Below are 20,053 nucleotides of genomic sequence, written 5' to 3'. Positions count from 1 at the left end.
AACCTCTGTGGTTAAAGTGAGACGGTTGTTAAGTGAATTTTGCGACATTTTACGACATACAGGTGCTGTAAACAGTTCTGACCTAAGCTTCCCAAGAGCATGAAGCGAACTCCTTGTCCTGACAAAAAACCCTTTTATTCATTGACATTGAATTCTGCTCATTCACATCCAGCAAAGTCTCTCAAGGGAGGATTTACAGTCACAGACCTTATCTGGCTTGGAGAGCTGCCAGGCTGAGATCTGCAAAACTTGGCAAGGAGCCTCAGAGAGCCACGAACCAATTAAGAGAACTAATTGTCTCCTGCAGACTCCACTCCCCTTTTGCTCCTCTTTTATCTCCTCTGGGAGGGGCCATTCATCGTCCACCCTGTGGCCTTACTCCCAAGTCGACCCCTGTTCTTTAGCTGTTCCCTTCGTCTGGCAACTCTGCGCATGCGCACACTGGGAACAGGCTCCAGCTGTTCGTCTGCCTCACTGATGTCTGACTCTGAAGGCAGCTGATAGCCGTCAGACGGCCCTGGCCCCCTCTCTGCCTCCGACACAGAGCCCTCATCAGAGCCTTCCCCAGACTCCAGGACTGGCCCATCTTCCTCCCCAACCTCGTCACAAAGAAGGGTTGTGATTTCATTTTAAAATTCAAAAATAAAAAATTCATACCAACCTCCATCCTCCCTTGGGAAGGTAGCTGAAGGCGCCGTCTATAACACTGGCAAAGAACTGCCCACCTGTGATGAAAAGTGTATTTATGGTCACTAAACGGCCTCTCAGGTGAGGTGGGGCCACTTCTGCAATGTAGACCGGGACCGTCATCGAAGCGATGCCTGCAAGAGATAAACCGCGACCGTTAAAATGATTATCAATTATTTAGCTCATAAAAAAATGAAATTAAACCTAAATTCAAAAATTTTAAATCGCAGGCACGCAAAATCCCTTAAGAACCTTGGCATGATCGCAGGAGGTTGGGAAGGTATGTTGAAACAATAACACAAGTAAGTCCTCGACTTATAACAGTTCATTTAGTGACCGTTTGAAGTTGCAGCGGCACCGGAAAATGTGACTTATGACTGTTTTTCGCAGTTACGACCTTTGCAACGTCCCCAGCATCATGGGACCAGAATCAGCTTGGCAACTGGTTCACATTTATGGCCGTTGCTATGTCCCAAGATCATGTGATCCCCTTTTGCGACCGTCGAGGACTACCGGTACTTCAGAAAAGCATTAAAATTCTCTGCCTGTTCATTTCAATCTGGCGAGCACAGCTCTAAATATTCATTTCTTGCCGGAGAAGGTAAAACATTTCATGTTCTGAATCGTATACAATTTTAATCTCCCTTTTGATGATGGAAAACCCATGTTGTGTATGCTAAGCTGCTGGAGGAGAAGAAGAAGAAGGAGAAGGAGAAGGAGAAGGAGGAGGAGAAGAAGAAGAAGAAGAAGAAGAAGAAGAAGAAGAAGAAGAAGAAGAAGAAGAAGAAGAAGAAGAAAAGAAAAACAGAGACCTCTTAGTTCCTCACTCAATGGACAAAATTAAAAATGTGTGTTGACTGACACCTGTCCAAGCATCATCAAGTAATGAGCTAGTTAGGCGACATTAAGTACACAGGATGCATCTATCACCAGAATATGTAGATAACCATTAAGTGTTATAATATTCATAACAGAGCCAGTTTGGTCAAGGCACGCAGGAGATTGTGAGTTCGAGTCCTGCCTTAGCTATCAAAGCCAGCTGGGTGACTCTGAGCCAATCACAGGAGACAGAGAGTTTTAATCCCACCTCAGGCATGAAAGCCAGTTGGATGACTCTGAGCCAATCACCAAGGGACGGAGTATTTTAATCCCGCCTCAGGCATGAAAACCAGTTGGATGACTCTGAACCAATCACCAGGAGACAGATAATTAGAATCCCGCTTTAGGCATGAAAACCAGTTGGATGACTCTGAGCCAATCACGGAGAATTCTAATCCCGCCTTAGGCATGGAAGCCAGTTGGATGACTCAGCCAATCACAGAGAGTTCTAATCCCGCCTTAGGCATGAAAGAAAGCTGGGTGACTCTGGACCAGTCCTTTTCCCTCAGTCTAACCCGCCTCACAGGGTTGTTGTTGTAGGAAAATCAGGAAGAGGAAGGAGCATTTAGTATGTTAGCTTCCTTAATAATAAAGGCAGGATATTGTGCCCAGCTGCTATGTGTTTTTATTTTTGGTTTGCTTTTTGCATTTTTATTTGTTTTATTGGCTAATAACCCGGCGTTTCCCAGGTATTTATTTATAGGGGGAAAATGTCCGGACCAAACGCAATTTCTAATGTTGGATTTTTCCCCTTAGCAGAGGGAGCCCCCTTGTGGAGTACTGTGAAGCTGTTACTATGGCAACTCCACTACGCTGTACAGTAGAAGCCATTTTACGGCAGTACAGTAGAAGCCATTTGAAGGCACAACAAGAACACACACCCCAAGGGGTGTTAGGGGTGTCTTACTCCCACAATATTTCTTTCCACAGACTAAATCATCTGTGTACCAAGTTTGGTTGAAACTGCTGAGGCCTTCCAGAGTTATGCTGGAACACACACACACAAACACACACATATGTATGGAATATATATACAAACACACATAGCCAGATATAGAGATAGATAGATAGATAGATAGATAGATAGATAGATAGATAGATGGATGGATGGATGGATGGATGGATGGATGGATGGATGGATGGATAGATAGATATATGATAGATAGATAGATAGATAGATAGATAGATAGAATGATAAAGACACTGAAAGAAGGGCAACTGTATAAAGTAAATAAATAAACTTGAATTAGAACAAGTGTAGTGATATTTTCATGAAACTTTCACCCTACAGCCCTTTCAAAACTGTCAGATTTAATGATATTAAAACCAAATTTTACCTTAGCTAAGATGTCCATAAAATGAAAACAAACACTAGTAATTCAAGGGCTCAGAACCCTTATTTTAACAGTACTCAAATCTTGATATAAGTAAACAGTTTCCAGGTTAAACTGAAACGAACATTGGAACATTGTTTTTCAAAAGTAGATTTCCCTGTCTGTGTTTGTATTTTTACCGCTACGCTGCCAACCATAAAATATTTTATTGGTATAAATCTACAGACAGACAGACAGACAGACAGACAGACAGATGAGGTAGGTAGATATAGAGATAGATGATAGATAGATAGATAGATAGATAGATAGATAGATAGATAGATAGATAGATAGATAGATAGATAGATAGATAGATAGATGAGGTAGGTAGGTAGGTAGGTAGGTAGGTAGGTAGGTAGATATAGATAGATAGATAGATGGATAGATAGATAGATGGATGGATGGATGGATGGATGGATGGATGGATAGATAGAGAGAGAGAGAGAGAAAGAAAGAAAGAGGAAAAAAAGACAGACAGCGAGACAGAGAGAGAAAAAGACAGAAAGAGACAGATATAATATAATATAATTATATATATATATATATATATATATATATATATATATATATAGAGAGAGAGAGAGAGAGAGAGAGAGAGAGAGAGAGAGAGAGAGAGATATGAGGTAGGTAGGTAGATATATAGATATATAGATATATAGATATATAGATAGATAGATAGATAGATAGATAGATAGATAGATAGATAGATAGATAGATAGATATAGATATAGATAGATAGATAGATAGATAGATAGATAGATGGATGGATGGATGGATGGATGGATGGATGGATGGATGGATGGATGGATGGATGGATAGATAGAGATAGAGAGAGAGAAAGAAAGAAAGAAAGAGGAAAAAAGACAGACAGCGAGACAGAGAGAGAAAAAGACAGAAAGAGACAGATATATATATAATATTATATATATATATATATATATATATATATATATATATATATATATATATATATAGAGAGAGAGAGAGAGAGAGAGAGAGAGAGAGGGAGGGAGAGAGAGATGAGGTAGGTAGGTAGGTAGATATAGAGATAGATAGATAGATAAAGAGAGAGAGAGAGAAAGAAAGAGAAAAAAGGCAGAGACAGCGAGACAGAGAGAGAAAAAGACAGAAAGAGACAGAGAGAGAGAGAGAGAGATAGAAAGAAAGAAAGAAAGAAAGAAAGAAAGAAAGAAAGAAAGGAAATAAAGACAGAAACAGAGAGACAGAGAGAAAAAGACAGAAAGAGAGAGAGAGAGAGAGCTTATCGCACTAGGTAAGTCATAAGTGTGAAAATAAACTTTAATCCTTAGAAAATCAGTGCTTGTTCCTATCATTGGGGAAGATCTAAGAACTAGCAATCAAAACAACAGTGGTTATAGTTTATTTGCAATTTTAATGACGATGGGGAGGGGGGAGGGAACAGCTGTATTATCTGCCCTAGCAGCAACCTTTGGACAAATACAAACACACGCACGCACACACAGATGTACACACATATAAACATAACTGCGTTCAGGACGACGGTGGACATACTATTCGTTGCCACGGCAACCAAGACCGGTAATGCAACTTTACAATTTCGCTCGTCAAATGACACGTGTCACTTTGCACTCGGCTGCCGAGCGGGATTTGCTTTGACAAAATATATTTATATTCCACAACATCATGAATCAGAGATAAGCTATAGAGATAAACCACAAATAAGCTCGTCTTATGCGAGAAAGGTCCTTTAAAAAAAAAAAGCATATAAAGATAGAAAACTACCTTTCCTTTTTCTCCCTGAATCGTTTTTTGCACATAAAATAAATTTTGGGAGACTTAGAATGCTGAGAAGAATCTCTATTTGAAAAGGAAGGAATTATAAAGAAACATTTTCCAGCTGTTTTTCAGTCAAAGCCAAAATAAAATCCCAACCCACCCTGTACTGTTAAAATTAATTTCATCTATAACATAATTGCATTTTCAAATGTAGTTAAGCAGCTAAAATTACCAGCCATTAAAATTCCAGATGTATTCCAGCATCACAATTTGTACAATTCTCTTCATGCTCTAAAATATGGCGTTTCCGCGAGTATATTCAACTAAGGTGAATGTAATGTAATATTTTGAAGCTAACGTATTAATAAGTGGATTATAATCACTTGCTTTTATAAACATTGTTCTCAAATTAAATCTCTCAAATCAAACTATACTTAAAAAATAATAATAAAAGTAAGCCAAAAATGTGACTATCGGTTTATTTGGCTAAATTACAGGATGATATCAATCGTTGATGAGTTACAAAAATTAGCACATTTTTTTTTTGAGGTAGAAAACCCCCAGCCCCACCGGCTGGGGAATTCTGGGAATTGAAGTCCACAGATCTTAAAGTTGCCACGGTAACCCATGGGCCCACCCCCAGAAAATGTCAGGGGCCAGCCTGCATGGCTTCAACCCAGTGTACCCAATGCGAAGAGGAAACATGCCAGCAGTTTGGGTAGGGTAGCAAGCTGGCCATGCCCACCCAGTCGGCCACGCCCAGCTTTAAAGTAAATATTTGTGTTATACCCTAAATCTATCTATATCTATTTATACGTGTTCTGATCCCCCTCGTTCCACAACAAAGCACACTCCGAGCCAGAGATAAATTACGGCATTTAATTAACAAACAGGTCCTTGGCAGCAATAAACACAGATAAGGCTTGGCAGCAATCCAGCTTGCCAAGCTCACACAAAGTTCTCCGACATTCGATTCTGTGTTGACTTCTGCAAAGAGGGGCGTGTGCACAAGTAGCCTTTTTATAGTCTGGAGAGGAGCCTAATGACCACCAGCTGAGCACAATTACCTCCTGTAATTGCGTAATTGTTCCTGATGCCTAGTAGCTCTTCGATGGCGTGCATCCAGGAACAACTCACTCTCCGGCTCACTCTCCCTTGTTTCCTGCCCACTAGTCCAAGGCTCAGGCGTCTCCTGGTGGCCAACCAGCCTCTCTGCGCCCTGCTCGGAGTCGGAACCCTGTCCAGGGTCCTCCACATCCTCCAGTGCTGACTCATACGGCCCCTCGCTGTCGGAGTCTGGTGGCAGCTCCAATGGCTCCTGCTGGGCCACAACAATACACGTGTCTGTCTGTCTCTCTCTCTCTCTTGTGTTCCACCATAACTCTGGAACGCCTTGAGCAATTTCAACGAAACGTAGTAGACAGAGGACTTACCCCCTGGGAGAAAATACTGTGCCCATTGATTGTGATCACGTGACATAGCAATGGTCGTAAGTATGAGTCAGTTGCCAAGCGTCTGAATTTTGATCGTGGGGATGCTACAAAGTTCATTAAGTGTGAAAAACGGTCGTAAGTCACTTTCTTCAGTGCGTTTTAACACTCAAGATTTAGAATAACTTTAGTGTCGCTTTGAAGGTCCACAAATGGGCATACATTAAAATGAAATTTCATTGCGTGCAGGTCTCAAAGGGTCTCCACCTCCAATGTACACCACGTAAACATGACAAAATAAATAAATAAATACAAAATTATGCACATAACCCCCCCCCCCCCAATAAATTACCAAGTTTGTAACTTGTCCAGCAGGGAGATGAATAGTTGTCTGCCACATCTATTCATCTCCGCCCCGTGTCTTTTATCCCCAGTGCTAGGGTGGGGCTTCGCTAGCAGCGGTGGCTCTTCCGTCCCAAGGACCAGCCCATAGATTTCCATTGCTCTCCTCTCCTCTGCCACATCTATTCATCTCTGCCCCCTGCCTTTTATCCCCAGAGCTAGGGTGGGGCTTCATTAGCAGTGGTGGCTTTTCTGTCCCAAGGACCGGCCCATAGATTTCCACTGCTCTCCTCTCCTCTGCCACATCTATTCATCTCCGCACCCTGCCTTTTATCCCCAGAGCTAGGGTGGGGCTCCGTTAGCAGCAGTGGCTTTTCTGTCCCAAGGACCGGCCCATAGATTTCCACTGCTCTCCTCTCCTCTGCCACAGCTATTCATCTCTGCCTCCTGCCTTTTATCTCCAGAGTTAGGATGGGGCTTCGCTAGCAGTGGTGCCTCTTCCTTCCCGAGGACCGGCCCATAGATTTCCACTGCTCTCCTCTCCTCTGCCTTCTGCGCATCCGTGCAACAGGCAGTGAACTCAGCTATTCCTCCTCTTCCTCATCAGCCACCTCCAGACCTGGGGGCCGTTGACTCTCTATCCGAGGGCTGACGGACAGCCCAGGCTCCACCTCTCTCTCTCTCTCTCTCTCTCTCTCTCTCCCTCTCTCTGACAGCTCCATTCCCTCTTCCCCCACGGACCTCTTAGGTTGCCTTGATGCTCACCCTGACTCCCACGCATCTGATTCGGCTGTCGGAGGGGCCGACAGCCGGCAGGCCAAACAATACCCAGTAACCACAGAATGGTCTTGCCAGAATGAATTTCTTACAAAGCGGGCTTTAAGAGGCAACGGTGAGATTAGAATGCAATCATTCTTGCAGAGAGCTAATAATTTGTGGTAAGATAATTAAGGCATCTTTTCCATCGCTTACAGGTTGAGTTGTAATGCTTTAGGTCTATTCAGGAATGGACTATATAAAAATGTACTCAGAAATTAGTTAGGCGACCTGGGGTGAGAGCAATTCATTTGCGCAGGAGCGAAAGGTTTTTTCCCCCTGCATCTGGCTGCAAGAGACCAAGATTATTAAGCTAAAATCCGGTGGCAGGAGATTGCTTTAAAGTCCCTACAATAGATAGGTAGATTATGGACTATTTGCAAATAACCAACCTTACTTGCACACAGTTCTGTCTTATCTATCACTGGATGTCGGTCCATTCAGAATCTGGAGTATAAAACTGACATAAATTTATGCACACCTTCAATCCGAAATGGTTGTCTTTGGCCTGGCGAAGCCTGATAACATTTTATTTGCAAGTGAAATATTCCTTCCTTTCTTTCTGCCTTTTTTTTTAAAAAAAATCCACTGTATAGACGAGTAAGCTTCATGAATTTAATTGGAGGGCTATTCTGCTAGACAATAGATAGGTAACGTTTATATACTTGTTTTATTATGCAGTGTATCAATCTCTCTTTGGGGGGAAAAGGCTACCTATAAATACAATTAAGTATCATTATTACGGAAGAAATAAATTCAGCATTACCAACCATCTCTAATTCATATTGATTATGTCAGTTTCATAAATTTGACTGTATGGCAGTCCTAATTTTTTTTTTTTCTGGAGCATTTAAGTCTCTCTTAATTAAGCTAAATTCAAACTAAATCTTAACCAGAACATTAGGGAGAAAAATAAAAGAACTATTAGTTTACTAATCTGCCATCTCTCACACACATACAAAAAAATGTGTGATTTTTCTTACTGCTTTTTAGTGTTATTTTAATTTGAACTTAAAACAGTACAGTTGATCTGTATATTTATGATGCTTAAGCTGTTGGCTCCTTAGTGCCCCCTGATGGATAACAATAAATAAGACTATTTAATACTCAACTTTTACAAAATTAATTAGTATGGTTCTTTTTTTCTACTGGCAAAAAAAAAATATCTTTTCCCCATAAGGAAAAGTACCAATCTTTCAGAATCTAAAAGATTAAGAAAAATATATTAATGTTTTATATTATTTCTGTACTTAATATTCTGAGTTCCACTGAATAACGTAAATTACCTTTGGGTACCAGGGACCTAGGCAATTCCCACTCCCAGAACAGACCCTTCCTATTAATACAGGTAGTCCTCAACTTACGACGACAATCGAGCCCGAAATATGTGTTGTTAAGTGAGAAATTTGAGTTTTGACCCATTTTACGACTTTCCTCGCCGGATTTGTTAAGTGAATCGCTGCAGTTCTTCAACTAGCAAGCCGGTCGTTAAGTGAATCTGGCCTTCCCCATTGACGGCGCTTGTCGGAAGGTCGCAAAAGGGGATCGCGTGTCCCTGGGGCGCTGCAACCGTCATTAAGTGTGAGTCGGTTGTCAAGCCACCGAATGTAAATCACGTGCGCACGGGGGATGCTAAATAGTCATAAGTGTGAAAAGTGGTTCTTAAGTCTTTTTTTTTCCCAGGGTGGTGGTAACTCTGGGCGGTCACTAAATGAACTGCCGTTAACTCGAGGACCACCTGTTATTGCAATCTATTTATCCCAGCCTTCTTCGGCTTCTAGAATGATCACACAAACGAGACGGAATCAAATTGTAACCTGTGAGAGAAGCGATCAAGAAGACTGGGCTCTCGATTGGCAAATTTATGGGATTAACTTTTAATGGGTGATGAAAGCTGTTTTCATCGGAGTTAGCTCATCAAACAAAGCATGATGTTTTGAGAATTGGAACTCTTGCAGCCTCAAGCCAAACGTGGCCGATTTAGGAGGGGAGGGAAGGGTTACCAAGGTAATAACTGGTTAATATTTGACTGGGCAACCACTATGAGATTCCAGAGCTATAAACCAGATTTGGAGATTTAAAAAGGAGAAAAAGAAGCAGGGGAACGATAACCGACATCCCCAGGTATTTCCAGAGGCGTAAAGCTCGACATTTTTATCCATTTCCTCGTGGCTTAAAGTTGTTCATATGTATGTATGTATGTATGTATGAGGAGAGAGAGAGGAGAGAATGAAAGGAGAGAGAGAGAGGAGAGAATGAAAGGAGAGAGAGAGAGAGGAGAGAGAATGAAAGGAGAGAGAAAAGAGAGAGTAGAGGGGGGAGAGAGAGAATGAGGGGAGGAGAGAGAAAGAGATACAGAGAGAAAGAAAGACAGAGAGACAGAGAGAGAGACAGAGACAGAGAGAGAAAAAGATAGAAAGAGACAGAGAGAGAGAGAAAAAGACAGAGAGAGAGAGAGAAAGACAGAGAGAGAAAAAGAGAGAGAAAGACATACACACAGAGAGAGAAAGACACAGAGAGAGAAAGACAGAGAGACAGAAAGACAGAGAAAGACAAAGACAGAGAGAGAAAGACAAAGATAGAGAGAGAGAGAGAGACAGACAGACAGACAGAGACAGACAGAGACAGAGAGAGACAGAGATGCTGTGGCCTAAAGGTGGTGTTCTCGCCTCACAATCAGAAGGCTGTGAGTTCAATCCTAGGTAGAGGCAGATATTTATCTCTCTGGGAAGAAATCTGAGTATATATGTGCTGAACAAAACTCTGCATTGGTGACAGGAAGGGCATCCAGCCAGTAAACACTGCTAGCTCCATTGTTGCCCAGACTCCACCCTGCAAGGGATTATGGGGTCATTAAATTAGATAGATAGATAGATAGATAGATAGATAGATGGATGGATGGATGGATGGATGGATGGATGGATGGATGGATGGATGGATGGTTGGGTGGGTGGGTAGATGGATAGGTAGGTAGGTAGGTAGGTAGGTAGGTAGGTAGGTAGGTAGGTAGGTAGGTAGGTAGGTAGGTAGATAGATAGATAGATAGATAGATAGATAGATAGATAGATAGATGATAGATAGATAGATAGATAGATAGATAGATAGATAGATAGATAGAAATTGCCAACTCAGTGCCATGCAACCACACTGCCAGCTGTTAACCTGGGACTGCAGAGCTTTAGCAAACAGTGAGCTAATACCAAAATGTTTCTATTTCATAGTAGAGAATAAAGTGCCATTGTGGAGACTTTTCTGTCATAGTCATCTGTCTTCCATACAATATAACTCTTCAATTATTCAATCGATTAGTTTTAATTCAACCAATCAGCCAGGATACATCTTAAGAACCAAAACCAGCAACTGCTTGGTTCTGTCTCTCCCATCCTGAAAAATAGTCGAGGAGCCGTTATATTTTTCCTTCTGCATAACTATAGTTGACTCTCGTGTTCGTTTCATGGCTGTTAGCTTTACCCTAAAGATTAACGCGAGATTTCTTCCAAATTAACTTCTCGCTGCCTGGCTTAATCCTAGGGCAAAGCTTTGGTTTCCCAAAAATCAGAATTCTCCGTATTTTATTTTATTTATTTTGCTTTAAGGCTCCTGTGACTCATTTGTACAGAGATGTAAATGGTCTCCCTGCTACGTCAAGAAAGGTGAAAAACTTGGCAAAAATGCAGCTGGCTGAATCCAAATCCTTGTTTCTCATCTTACCTAAAGTTACTCGCCTTCCAATTTTGGAAAGCTGGTATGAAACCGGCTAATTTGCAAGACAGCCGTGTCATTTTAATTCCGCATTATATATTGATTTAAAAAAAACAAAATACTTTGCTTCCAATCTTGGTTTCTGGCCTTGGATATCACCCCCCTTCCTCTTCTGCATTGGCTGTTTTCCTGGCCCGTCGCCCGTCAGATTCTCCATTTTAAAGTATTTTGACATCGCAATTAACAACTCGATGAGTAATGTTGGGTTGGCGCACACATTCCCCAAAGATCAATAACCAACCTAAATATGAGGTTCTCATTTTCCTCTTTCTCTCTAAAACAAAGTCATTATAAAGAGTTCTTGCCTCCTTCTGTTCATTCTGTCTCTCTAATCCGTTTTTACCCCCATTTGAATTCCTCCAAATTTGGCGTGCCAATCCCATTATCTTGTCACCTCCGTGTTAAACCTTATTTAATAAATGTTATTTTCTCCATGTCCATCTCATTTATTTTAAGGCTGTTAGAAATAGCGCACCGAGTAGTATACCAGCACACCTTTAGCCGCCTGGAGTCCTTCGGGATTGGGCGGCCTATAAATTTAATAAATAATAATAATTTAATAAATAATAACCTCTGGAACGCCTCGACCAATTTCAACCGAACTTGGTAAACAGAGGACTTACTCTCTAGAAGCACATACTGTGGAGGGGAGACACTCCTAACACCCCTCAGAGTGCGTGTGTTCTGTTAAAATGTAGCCTGTTGTGCCTTAAAATGACTTCTACCGTACGGACATAAAATAGTTTCTACTGCACAGCGCAGTGGAGTTGCCACAGTAACGGCTTCACAGGACTCCACAAGGGAGATTCCTCTGATAAGGGGGAAAATCCAACATTAGAAATTACATTTGGTCTGGACATTTTCAACAAAATCAGGAATTTTACTGTCTAATTCAGGATTAGGATAAATAAATATCCGGGCAATTCCGAGTTATCGGCTAGTTGTTTAATAAAGACATATCTTCTGCCTTCATGTGCAATTTGATATTAACTTAGCATCTTGTTATTTAACTGAGTCCTTAACATTAATGTGGCTATGAGACAATGCAGACAGGCCTCGACTTATGACAACTGAGCCCAGAATTTCCTTCGCTAAATAAGACAGTTGTTAAGCAAGTTTTGTCCTTTTCTACATCCTTTCTTGCTATAGTTGTTAAGTGAATATCCTCACTTCTTAAATTAGTAACACGGTTGTTAAGTGAATCTGTTTTTCCCCAATGACTTTGCTAGTCAGAGGGTCGCAAAATGGGACCGCGCAGTAACCCCTGGGACAATGCAACGGTCCTAAGTACATGCCAGTTGCCAAGCCTCTGAATTCGGATCATGTGACTGTGGGAATGCCGCAACAAATGGTCGTAACTGTGAAAAAATGGTCATAAGTCGCTTTTTTTCAGTGCCGTTCTAACTTCAAAATGGTCACTAAGCAAAGGCTTGTAAGTCGAGAACCACCCGTACCAATTCCTTCAGTTACCAAATGATTTTGAGCAAATCTTGCCAGAGTACTGTTTCCCCCAAAATAAGACAGCGTCTTATTTTCTTTTGACCCCCGAAATAAGCGCTTGGCCTTGTTTTCAGGGAGGTCTTATTATTTTTGAGGCGGCGAACGTGGTCCCCTCACGGCTGCTGCTGTGTTGCAATATTTTCAGGGGAGGGCTTATTTTAGCGCATGCACTCAAAAGCCCGATTGGGCGTATTATCCAGGGAGGTCTTATTTTCAGGGAAACCGTGTACATATTATAGAAGCGAAAACTGTTCAAACGCTTTTAAACAAAATTGAATGTCTAATTGACGGCTTGTTCCAAGCAGAACAAATGGAAGCTTTTATGAATAATGGATCGTCGCTCGAAATGAAAGCGTCGCACACCCAAAATGGGGAGTTAAAAAGTTCCCTCAAAAGTTTTGTTCCGCCCCAGTTTCCCCTTCTAATAGAAATGACTGGGCTGAGGGAGATAAACCAAGTCTGAAATCAAATCAGTACGATTGGAAAGATGGATCGAGTGCGGCGCAGTCTATAGAGGAGCCAACTGAATTACTAATGAAATTCTGTCGTAGGAAACAGCCGAAGGAAATATATTAAAAAAAAGAGAGACAGACAGACACACACACACACACACACACACACACAAAACATTCGTAACAGAGGGACCAACAGGACGGTATTATGAATTATCAAGCAAAGGGCCAGCCTTATTGAAACAAATCTCCAAAAGATTTTAAACTACAATGTTTTCCCCAAAATAAATCCTCCCTAGATAATAAGCCCAATCGGGGATTTGAGCGCATGCGCTAAAATAAGCCCTCCGCGAAAATATTTCAACACAGCATTAGACATGAGGAGGTGATCATGCTCGCCACCTCCTGCACCTCAAAAATAAGAACTCCCTGAAAATAAGGCCAAGTGCTTATTTTTTCGGGGGGGGGGGGGGTTCAAAAGAAAATAAGACCCTGTCTTATTTTGGGGAAAATATGGTAAGAGTCGTTGATTTATCAGGGTGGATTTGATTTCAATCAACTCGACTTAAACCGTGATTTAAATCACTAGTTAAAAGGCTTGATTTAAAATCAACTCGGTTTAAATCATAATTTTTTTTAAAGAGCAACCGTCATCTCTGCTGTGTGAAATTGTGTGAATGCATCAATGCAGTGTGTGTTATCTCAGCTTGAAGTGCTTACTTTGAATTGAATGAGTTTACCAAAAAAACTGTAAATTTACAGAATATACCGCCTCATGCTACATACCTAGGCTCTATTTCATGCTAAATAAACAAAATTATTAATGTATCCTCAATAGAAAACTATCTTGAATTTCTCCGAATTTGGCGTGCCAACCCCATTATCTTGTCACCTCCGTGTTAAACCTTATTTAATAAATGTTATTTCCTCCATGTCCATCTCATTTCTTTTAGGGTTGTTAGAAATAGCGCACCGAGTAGTATACCAGCATACCTCTGGAACGCCTCGACCAATTTCAACCAAACTTGGTAAACAGAGGACTTACTCTCTGGAAACACACTGTGGAGGGGAGACACCCCTAACACCCCTCGGAGTGCGTGTGTTCTGTTAAGATATAGCCTGTTGTGCCTTAAAATGACTTCTACCGTACTGCCATAAAATACCATTTCATGCTAAATAAACAACATTATTAATGTATCCTCAATAGAAAACTATCTTTAGAGCTAATCCAGAAGCATTTTATTAAATTTGATAAAAATAAAAAAAAATCCAATTTAAAATTTAAAAATCTGATTATTATTTTTTACAAAAATAATTTTTTATCCATCCTGTCATTTTGTGACTGTTCAATGATACCACGGCACTGAAAAAAAGAGATTTATGACCATTTCAACATCCCCAGGGTTACGTGACCAAAATTTGGATGCTTGGAAACGGATTCGTGTTTATGACTGTCGTGGAAGTCACATGATTTCCCTTTGTCGACCTTCTGACAATCAAATCCATGGGAAAATCCAATTCACTTAATAGCCACATTACTAACTTAACAACTGCAGTGATTCACTTATCAACCGTGGCAAGAAAGGTCATACAATCGGGCAAAATTCCCTTAACAAATGTCTTGCTTAGCAATGTACATTTTGGGCTCAATTGTGGCCGTAAATCGAGGACTATAGACTTTGCAGCAGACAATTCTTCTCTACATACATATTTGGCTACCATTTATCAGCAGATAAATGTTATTCCAATATTTTTCTTTTTTAAAAAATAATAAATTATAGATTCCTCCAGTCACTATTTTTCCCCCCAGTCCAATCTATTTTTTCTGAATTGTTATAAGGATAGAAGCGAGAGAGAAAAACAATATAAGCTTCTTTAAATTGCTTGAAAAGCAGAATAGTTACAGCCTTTAATAGCATAATTTAGTTCTCGCCGAATGTCATGGTGCTTATTACCATCTTGGTATATACACAATATAAAGGCAAAATTGCAAATTGTATACGACTGTGTGCCGTTTTCAAAACCTTAGTTTAAACTTCCAGAAGTTATGCCACTTTTAAAATATTATGCTGATGCATATAAGACAGTAATCACATCGACAAGATTGAATTGAAGTTAGAATCACAGAATTAAGCAAATTTAAATATTCTCATGAACCGTGTGTATTTTTGTTTTGACTGCTTGAAATGTGCCACGTGATAAAAACACCCGAAGATTAAATAAAAGTGCCCCCCAAAAGACACATAACTATATCCTATTGATAAGTTAACCCTTATGAGTCCAACTTCTTAAAAGGTATTTTGGGAATAAATATTAACTCAACAGAAAGAGCATTTAAGGGATACTTTAAATAAGAAATGAAAAATCCATTTTCTGATATCATTTAAATTCTGACTTAGTATGAAATCACAATGCTTCGGCGATACTTATTGCTGGATATGTTGTGATATACTGTAATAAATGGATAAAAGGATGTTTATTTGGGGTTATTTAAGTTTAAACAATGATAAACATCTTCTTTACTTACAACATTGATTGTGACGGTCATATCATAAGTTAACCAATTGCTTAGATGAGGTTTAAAAATTTTTTCCAGGTATCAAATGAAGCATCTGGATTTTAAGTGGTGCTCTTGTGTTAGTTCATGAGAAATTCAAGGAGCTATATCAGACTATTCAAAGCACTAGATATCTTATGCAAAGCACAAGAGGTTTAAATCCTTAATAAAACACCGTGGGTAGTGACGAGACAATCAGACAATCTTCCAAACAAATTGAAAATGAATGGTATCAATATCAAGTGATTTATTTCAGATTATATTTCTGTCCCTTAAAAATGGCCCTTGGGCTGGATGAAAATTCAAGAGGCAGCCAAAAGAAGAAGAAGAAAAAAAAACAGGCTCATTTTAGAAGAACGTGAAATTAAAAAGATGGGAAATCTGAACAGTTCTTTAGAAACACCAAATTCCCGTTTTAATCCTATATATTCACAACCAACCGAGAAGAAGCTGGCTGTCTCCCTTCCATCACCAATCTCAAGAAAAGTTTATTTGGGTTTCCACATATCAGTGACAAACCTGTGTCGCTGGTTGTATTCAAGAAAAAAATTAGACAGGTATTTGTCTGGGGTGCAATAAAATTGCCTGACTCGAACAGACGGATGGACGGGGCTGGACTAGATGACCTCCAAGGTACCTTCCAGCCCTAAGAGTCTACGTCAATGTCTCCAAGGGGCTAGAAAATAGACTGCAATTGTGTATGTTTGTGTAAAGCTGAAGAGACATGGTGGCTCAGTGGCTAAGACGCTGAGCTTGTTGATCAGAAAGGTCGGCAGTTCGCCGGTTCGAATCTCCACCACCGCGTAATGGAGTGAGCTCCCGTTACTTGTCCCAGCTTCCTAGCAGTTCGAAAGCATGTGAAAAAACGCAAGTAGAAAAATAGGGACCACTTTTGGTGGGAAGGGAACAGCGTTCCGTGTGCCTTCGGCATTTAGTCATGCCGTCCACAGGACCACGAAGACGTCTTCGGACAGTGCTGGCTCTTCGGCTTAGAAACGGAGATGAGCGCTGCCCCCTAGAGTCGGGAACGACTAGCACATACTGTATGTGTGAGGGGAACCTTCACCTTAAAGTTGAAAAAGGACCACCACTGCACACAGTTTTGCTTTAAAACAGCCCTCCCCCAAATCGACCCTGTAAGGGTTTATGCGTTTATGCTGTAATTCAATAAATGTTTGAGGCTCAGTGGGTGGGTGATGGAAGGTCGATAGGACACAATTTATGTCTAGGGGGGTCTCTGAAAAGATCTAGGGCAGCTCATAGTCCTGAAGGGGAGATGGCCAGCAGCAGGAATGGCTCCAATTGTCAAAATTAATCTCAAATTAATCTCCATAATGCTAGGGGTTTAAAGTAGTGATTATGGCATCAGGGCAAATCTAGGCAGCCTACTAAAAAGCAGAGACATCACCCTGCCAATCAAAAGTGCGTCTAGTCAAGGCTGTGGTTTTCCCAGTTGCAATGGATGGCTGTGAAGGTTGGACCACAAGGAAGGCTGAGGGCCAAAGAATGGAGGCCTTTGAACTCTGGTGCTGGAGAAGACTCCTGCATTGAGTCCCTTGGACTGTAAGGCCATCCAACTGGTCAGTCCTAGAGGAGGTCAACCCTGGCTGCTCTTGAGAAGGCCAGATCCTGAAGAGGAAACTCAAAGACTTTGGCCACTTCATGAGAAGGAAGAAGGACTCCCTGGAGAAGAGCCTCATGCTGGGAACGATGGAGGGCAAAAGAAGAAGAAGGGGACGGCAGAGAAGGAGGTGGCCTGATGGAATCACCGAAGCAGCCGGCGTGAGCTTAAATGGACTCCGGAGGATGGTAGAAGACAGGAAGGCCTGGAGGAACATTGCCCACGGGGTCGCAATGGGTTGGACATGACTTCAAAACTAACAACAACATTTTTTTCAAATAATAAAGGTTGGGGAGGGATAGGTCAGTGAGCCATTAGAAGGGTCTTTTGTGAAAAGTTTTGGATGAGCTAAAGAATGGGGGACCACCACCCCACCCACCCACCACCCCCGTGTTAAACCAAAACGGTCCCGAATTTTACTCCTGCAAGAAGAGGCAGGAATGATGGGATGGGAAGTGGTCTCTGAGTTGGGGGGGGGGGGCTTTCTCGCAGACATTTCATGTCTCAAAGTAGATAATATCACCCGTGGTAGAAGGAGGAGGGGTTTGTTCAAGGTTTATATGCTGTATAATTCCACTCCCTTCAAACACTGATGGTGTTACCCAGTTTGGTAATGAGACGTCTGCAAGAAAACTACCAAGCTCCGAAAGCACCAAGGACTCCACATACCTCCTTTTCCACTCCACAAACTCCTCTCCCTTCTAGCATTGATGAGGTTACCTAGCTGGGTAATGTAATGTCTGCAAGAAAACCACCAAGCTCATAGAGCACAAATCTTCCCAGTCTTCCTCCACCTCTCCACAAATCCCACTATTTTCTAGCACTGATGAGGTTATCTAGTTGGGTAATGAAATGTCTGTGGGGGAAGCACCCACAACTTCTGGAGGCAAGCAGTTCCACTGGTTAATTGTTAAGAATTGCTAATTGCTTTCAATTGTTCACTGGTTTATTGTTAGCAACTGTTAATTGGTTCATTAACTGGTTAATTATTTACAATTAACAGGTTGTTAACCATTATCAACTGGTTAATCATTATTAACTGGTTCATTAACCAGTTATTTACTATTAATAGTAAACCAATTATTTACTATTAATAGTAAACCAGTTATTTACTATTATTGTTCACCATTATTAGCCGGTTCATTCAACATTAATAACCGCTTCATTAACCATTATTAACTGGTTAATTATTTACCATTAACTGGTTAATTAACCATTATTAATCAGTTCTTTGTTATCCATTATTAACTGGTTTACTATTTACTATTATTAACCAGTTAATTGTTCACTATTATTATCCAGTTAATTACCCATTATTAACCAGTTCATTACCCATTATTAACCAATTCATTAACTGGCAAATTATTACCAGTTAACTAACTGGTTCATTGTTCACCATTATTAACCAGTTCATTAACCATTAACTGGCTCATTAACCAGTTCATTACCCATTATTAACCAGTTGATTAACCATTAACCAGTTGGTTAAACATTCTTAGCCAGTTCATCAATCATTATTTACCATTAACTGACTCATTGCTCACCATTATTAACCGGTTAATTACCTATTATTAACCGGTTAATTATCCATTATTAACCAGTTGATTAACCCTTATTAAGCAGTCCATCAATCATTCTTTACTATTAACCGGTTCATCCCCACCTCCAACCCACTCCCGGGGGCTCCCCCTCCCTCTCCGCCCCCCCCCCCGTCCACCTACCTATGCCCAGCCCGACCACCAAGCGGCCCCCCAGCAGCGTCTCCTTGTCGGGCGCGGCGGCCAGCAGGACGGCGCCGGCGGTGAAGAGCAGGCTGGCCAGGAGGATGCAGGCGCGGCGCCCCCAGTATCCGTTCAAGGCGCCGCCCAGCAGCGCGGCCAAGGCGGCGGCGCCCACCGTGCTGGAGACCAGCAGCTCCTGCCAGGCGGCGTCCAGGCGCAGCTCCTTCTTCAGCAGCAGCAGAGCCCCGGACACCACGCCGGTGTCGTAGCCGAAGAGGAAGCCGCCCAGCGCCGAGAAAGCCGCCGCCACGTAGACGAAAGGAGCCGGCTCGTCCTGCTGGAACTGACGCCTGGCTGCCCGCTCCAGATCCCCGCAGCCTCCGCCGCCGCCGCCTCCCGACGTAGAAGCCTGGCTGTTGAGGCTGGAGCAAGACTCGGCGGCCGCGATCAGGCTCCGCTCGCCCAAGGCTTCCCGCCTGGAGGGCGGCTGCGGAGGAGGCGGCGGCGGCGGCGGCTGCCGGCGCCGCTTCTCCCCCATCAGGTTGCTCAGGCTCCGCAGCGTGTATTCCACATTGGCCTTGCGGGACATCGGGCCGCCGTTGCGGCTCCTGCGGCGGCTGCTGCCCTCCGGCCGGGCTTGACTTCTTCCTCTTCCTCCGCTGCTCGCCCGCTCAGCTGCCTTTCATGCTCCGGCCACGCTCGGACTGAACGCGAAGCCCCCCTCGGCCGCTCACCTCCGAGGGCGCCGCCCTCTCTTGTCCGGCGGGGCGGAGCAGGGGGAAGAAAAAAGAGGCGCCGCGGGAGCTGATTGGTCAGGCTGTCCGGGGGCGTGTCCTAAGGAGGAGCCGACAAGTGGGCGGGGCTTTTCTCTCCTCCTCCTCCTCCTTCTTTCCAGTTTGGGGGGCAAAAAAATAACACCGGTGTCTCTCAATTGTGTGTCGACGGTGTTTTTATGCCTTGGGGCGTGCCTGTTGTTGTGGTTGTGGTTGTGGTTGTGGTTGAATTATTTCGGATCTCGCCCGAGAGAGGGTGTGAGGGGCAGCGACTAAATTGTAGCGGAGGATCAGTAACAAGGAGGGGAATAATAATAAGAAAATTCTGCACGTTTCGTCTCTCTATGGAAACAGGAATGGGCATGCGCGGTGAGCGCCGGTG

The 20,053-nt window shown here is 42.3% G+C and overlaps 1 protein-coding gene across 1 annotated transcript in view; it reads right to left on the bottom strand.

Annotated features, from left to right (window-relative positions):
• Window positions 1–19,640, bottom strand: part of SLC2A13 (solute carrier family 2 member 13) — a 98,941-nt gene extending 79,301 nt beyond the window's left edge. The window contains exons 1-2 of the mRNA XM_032220576.1: window positions 18,899–19,640; window positions 662–821 (exon numbers count right to left, since the gene is read on the bottom strand). Coding sequence (XP_032076467.1) covers window positions 662–821; window positions 18,899–19,487 — 749 coding nt within the window. The 5' untranslated portion in view covers window positions 19,488–19,640. The remainder of the gene's footprint in view (window positions 1–661; window positions 822–18,898) is intronic.
• Between the last annotated feature and the right edge of the window lie 413 nt (window positions 19,641–20,053).

Source organism: Thamnophis elegans, chromosome 7 (genome assembly GCF_009769535.1).
Source record: "Thamnophis elegans isolate rThaEle1 chromosome 7, rThaEle1.pri, whole genome shotgun sequence".
Taxonomy (NCBI): domain Eukaryota; kingdom Metazoa; phylum Chordata; class Lepidosauria; order Squamata; family Colubridae; genus Thamnophis; species Thamnophis elegans.
This window is presented reverse-complemented; position numbering and strand designations above follow the sequence as displayed.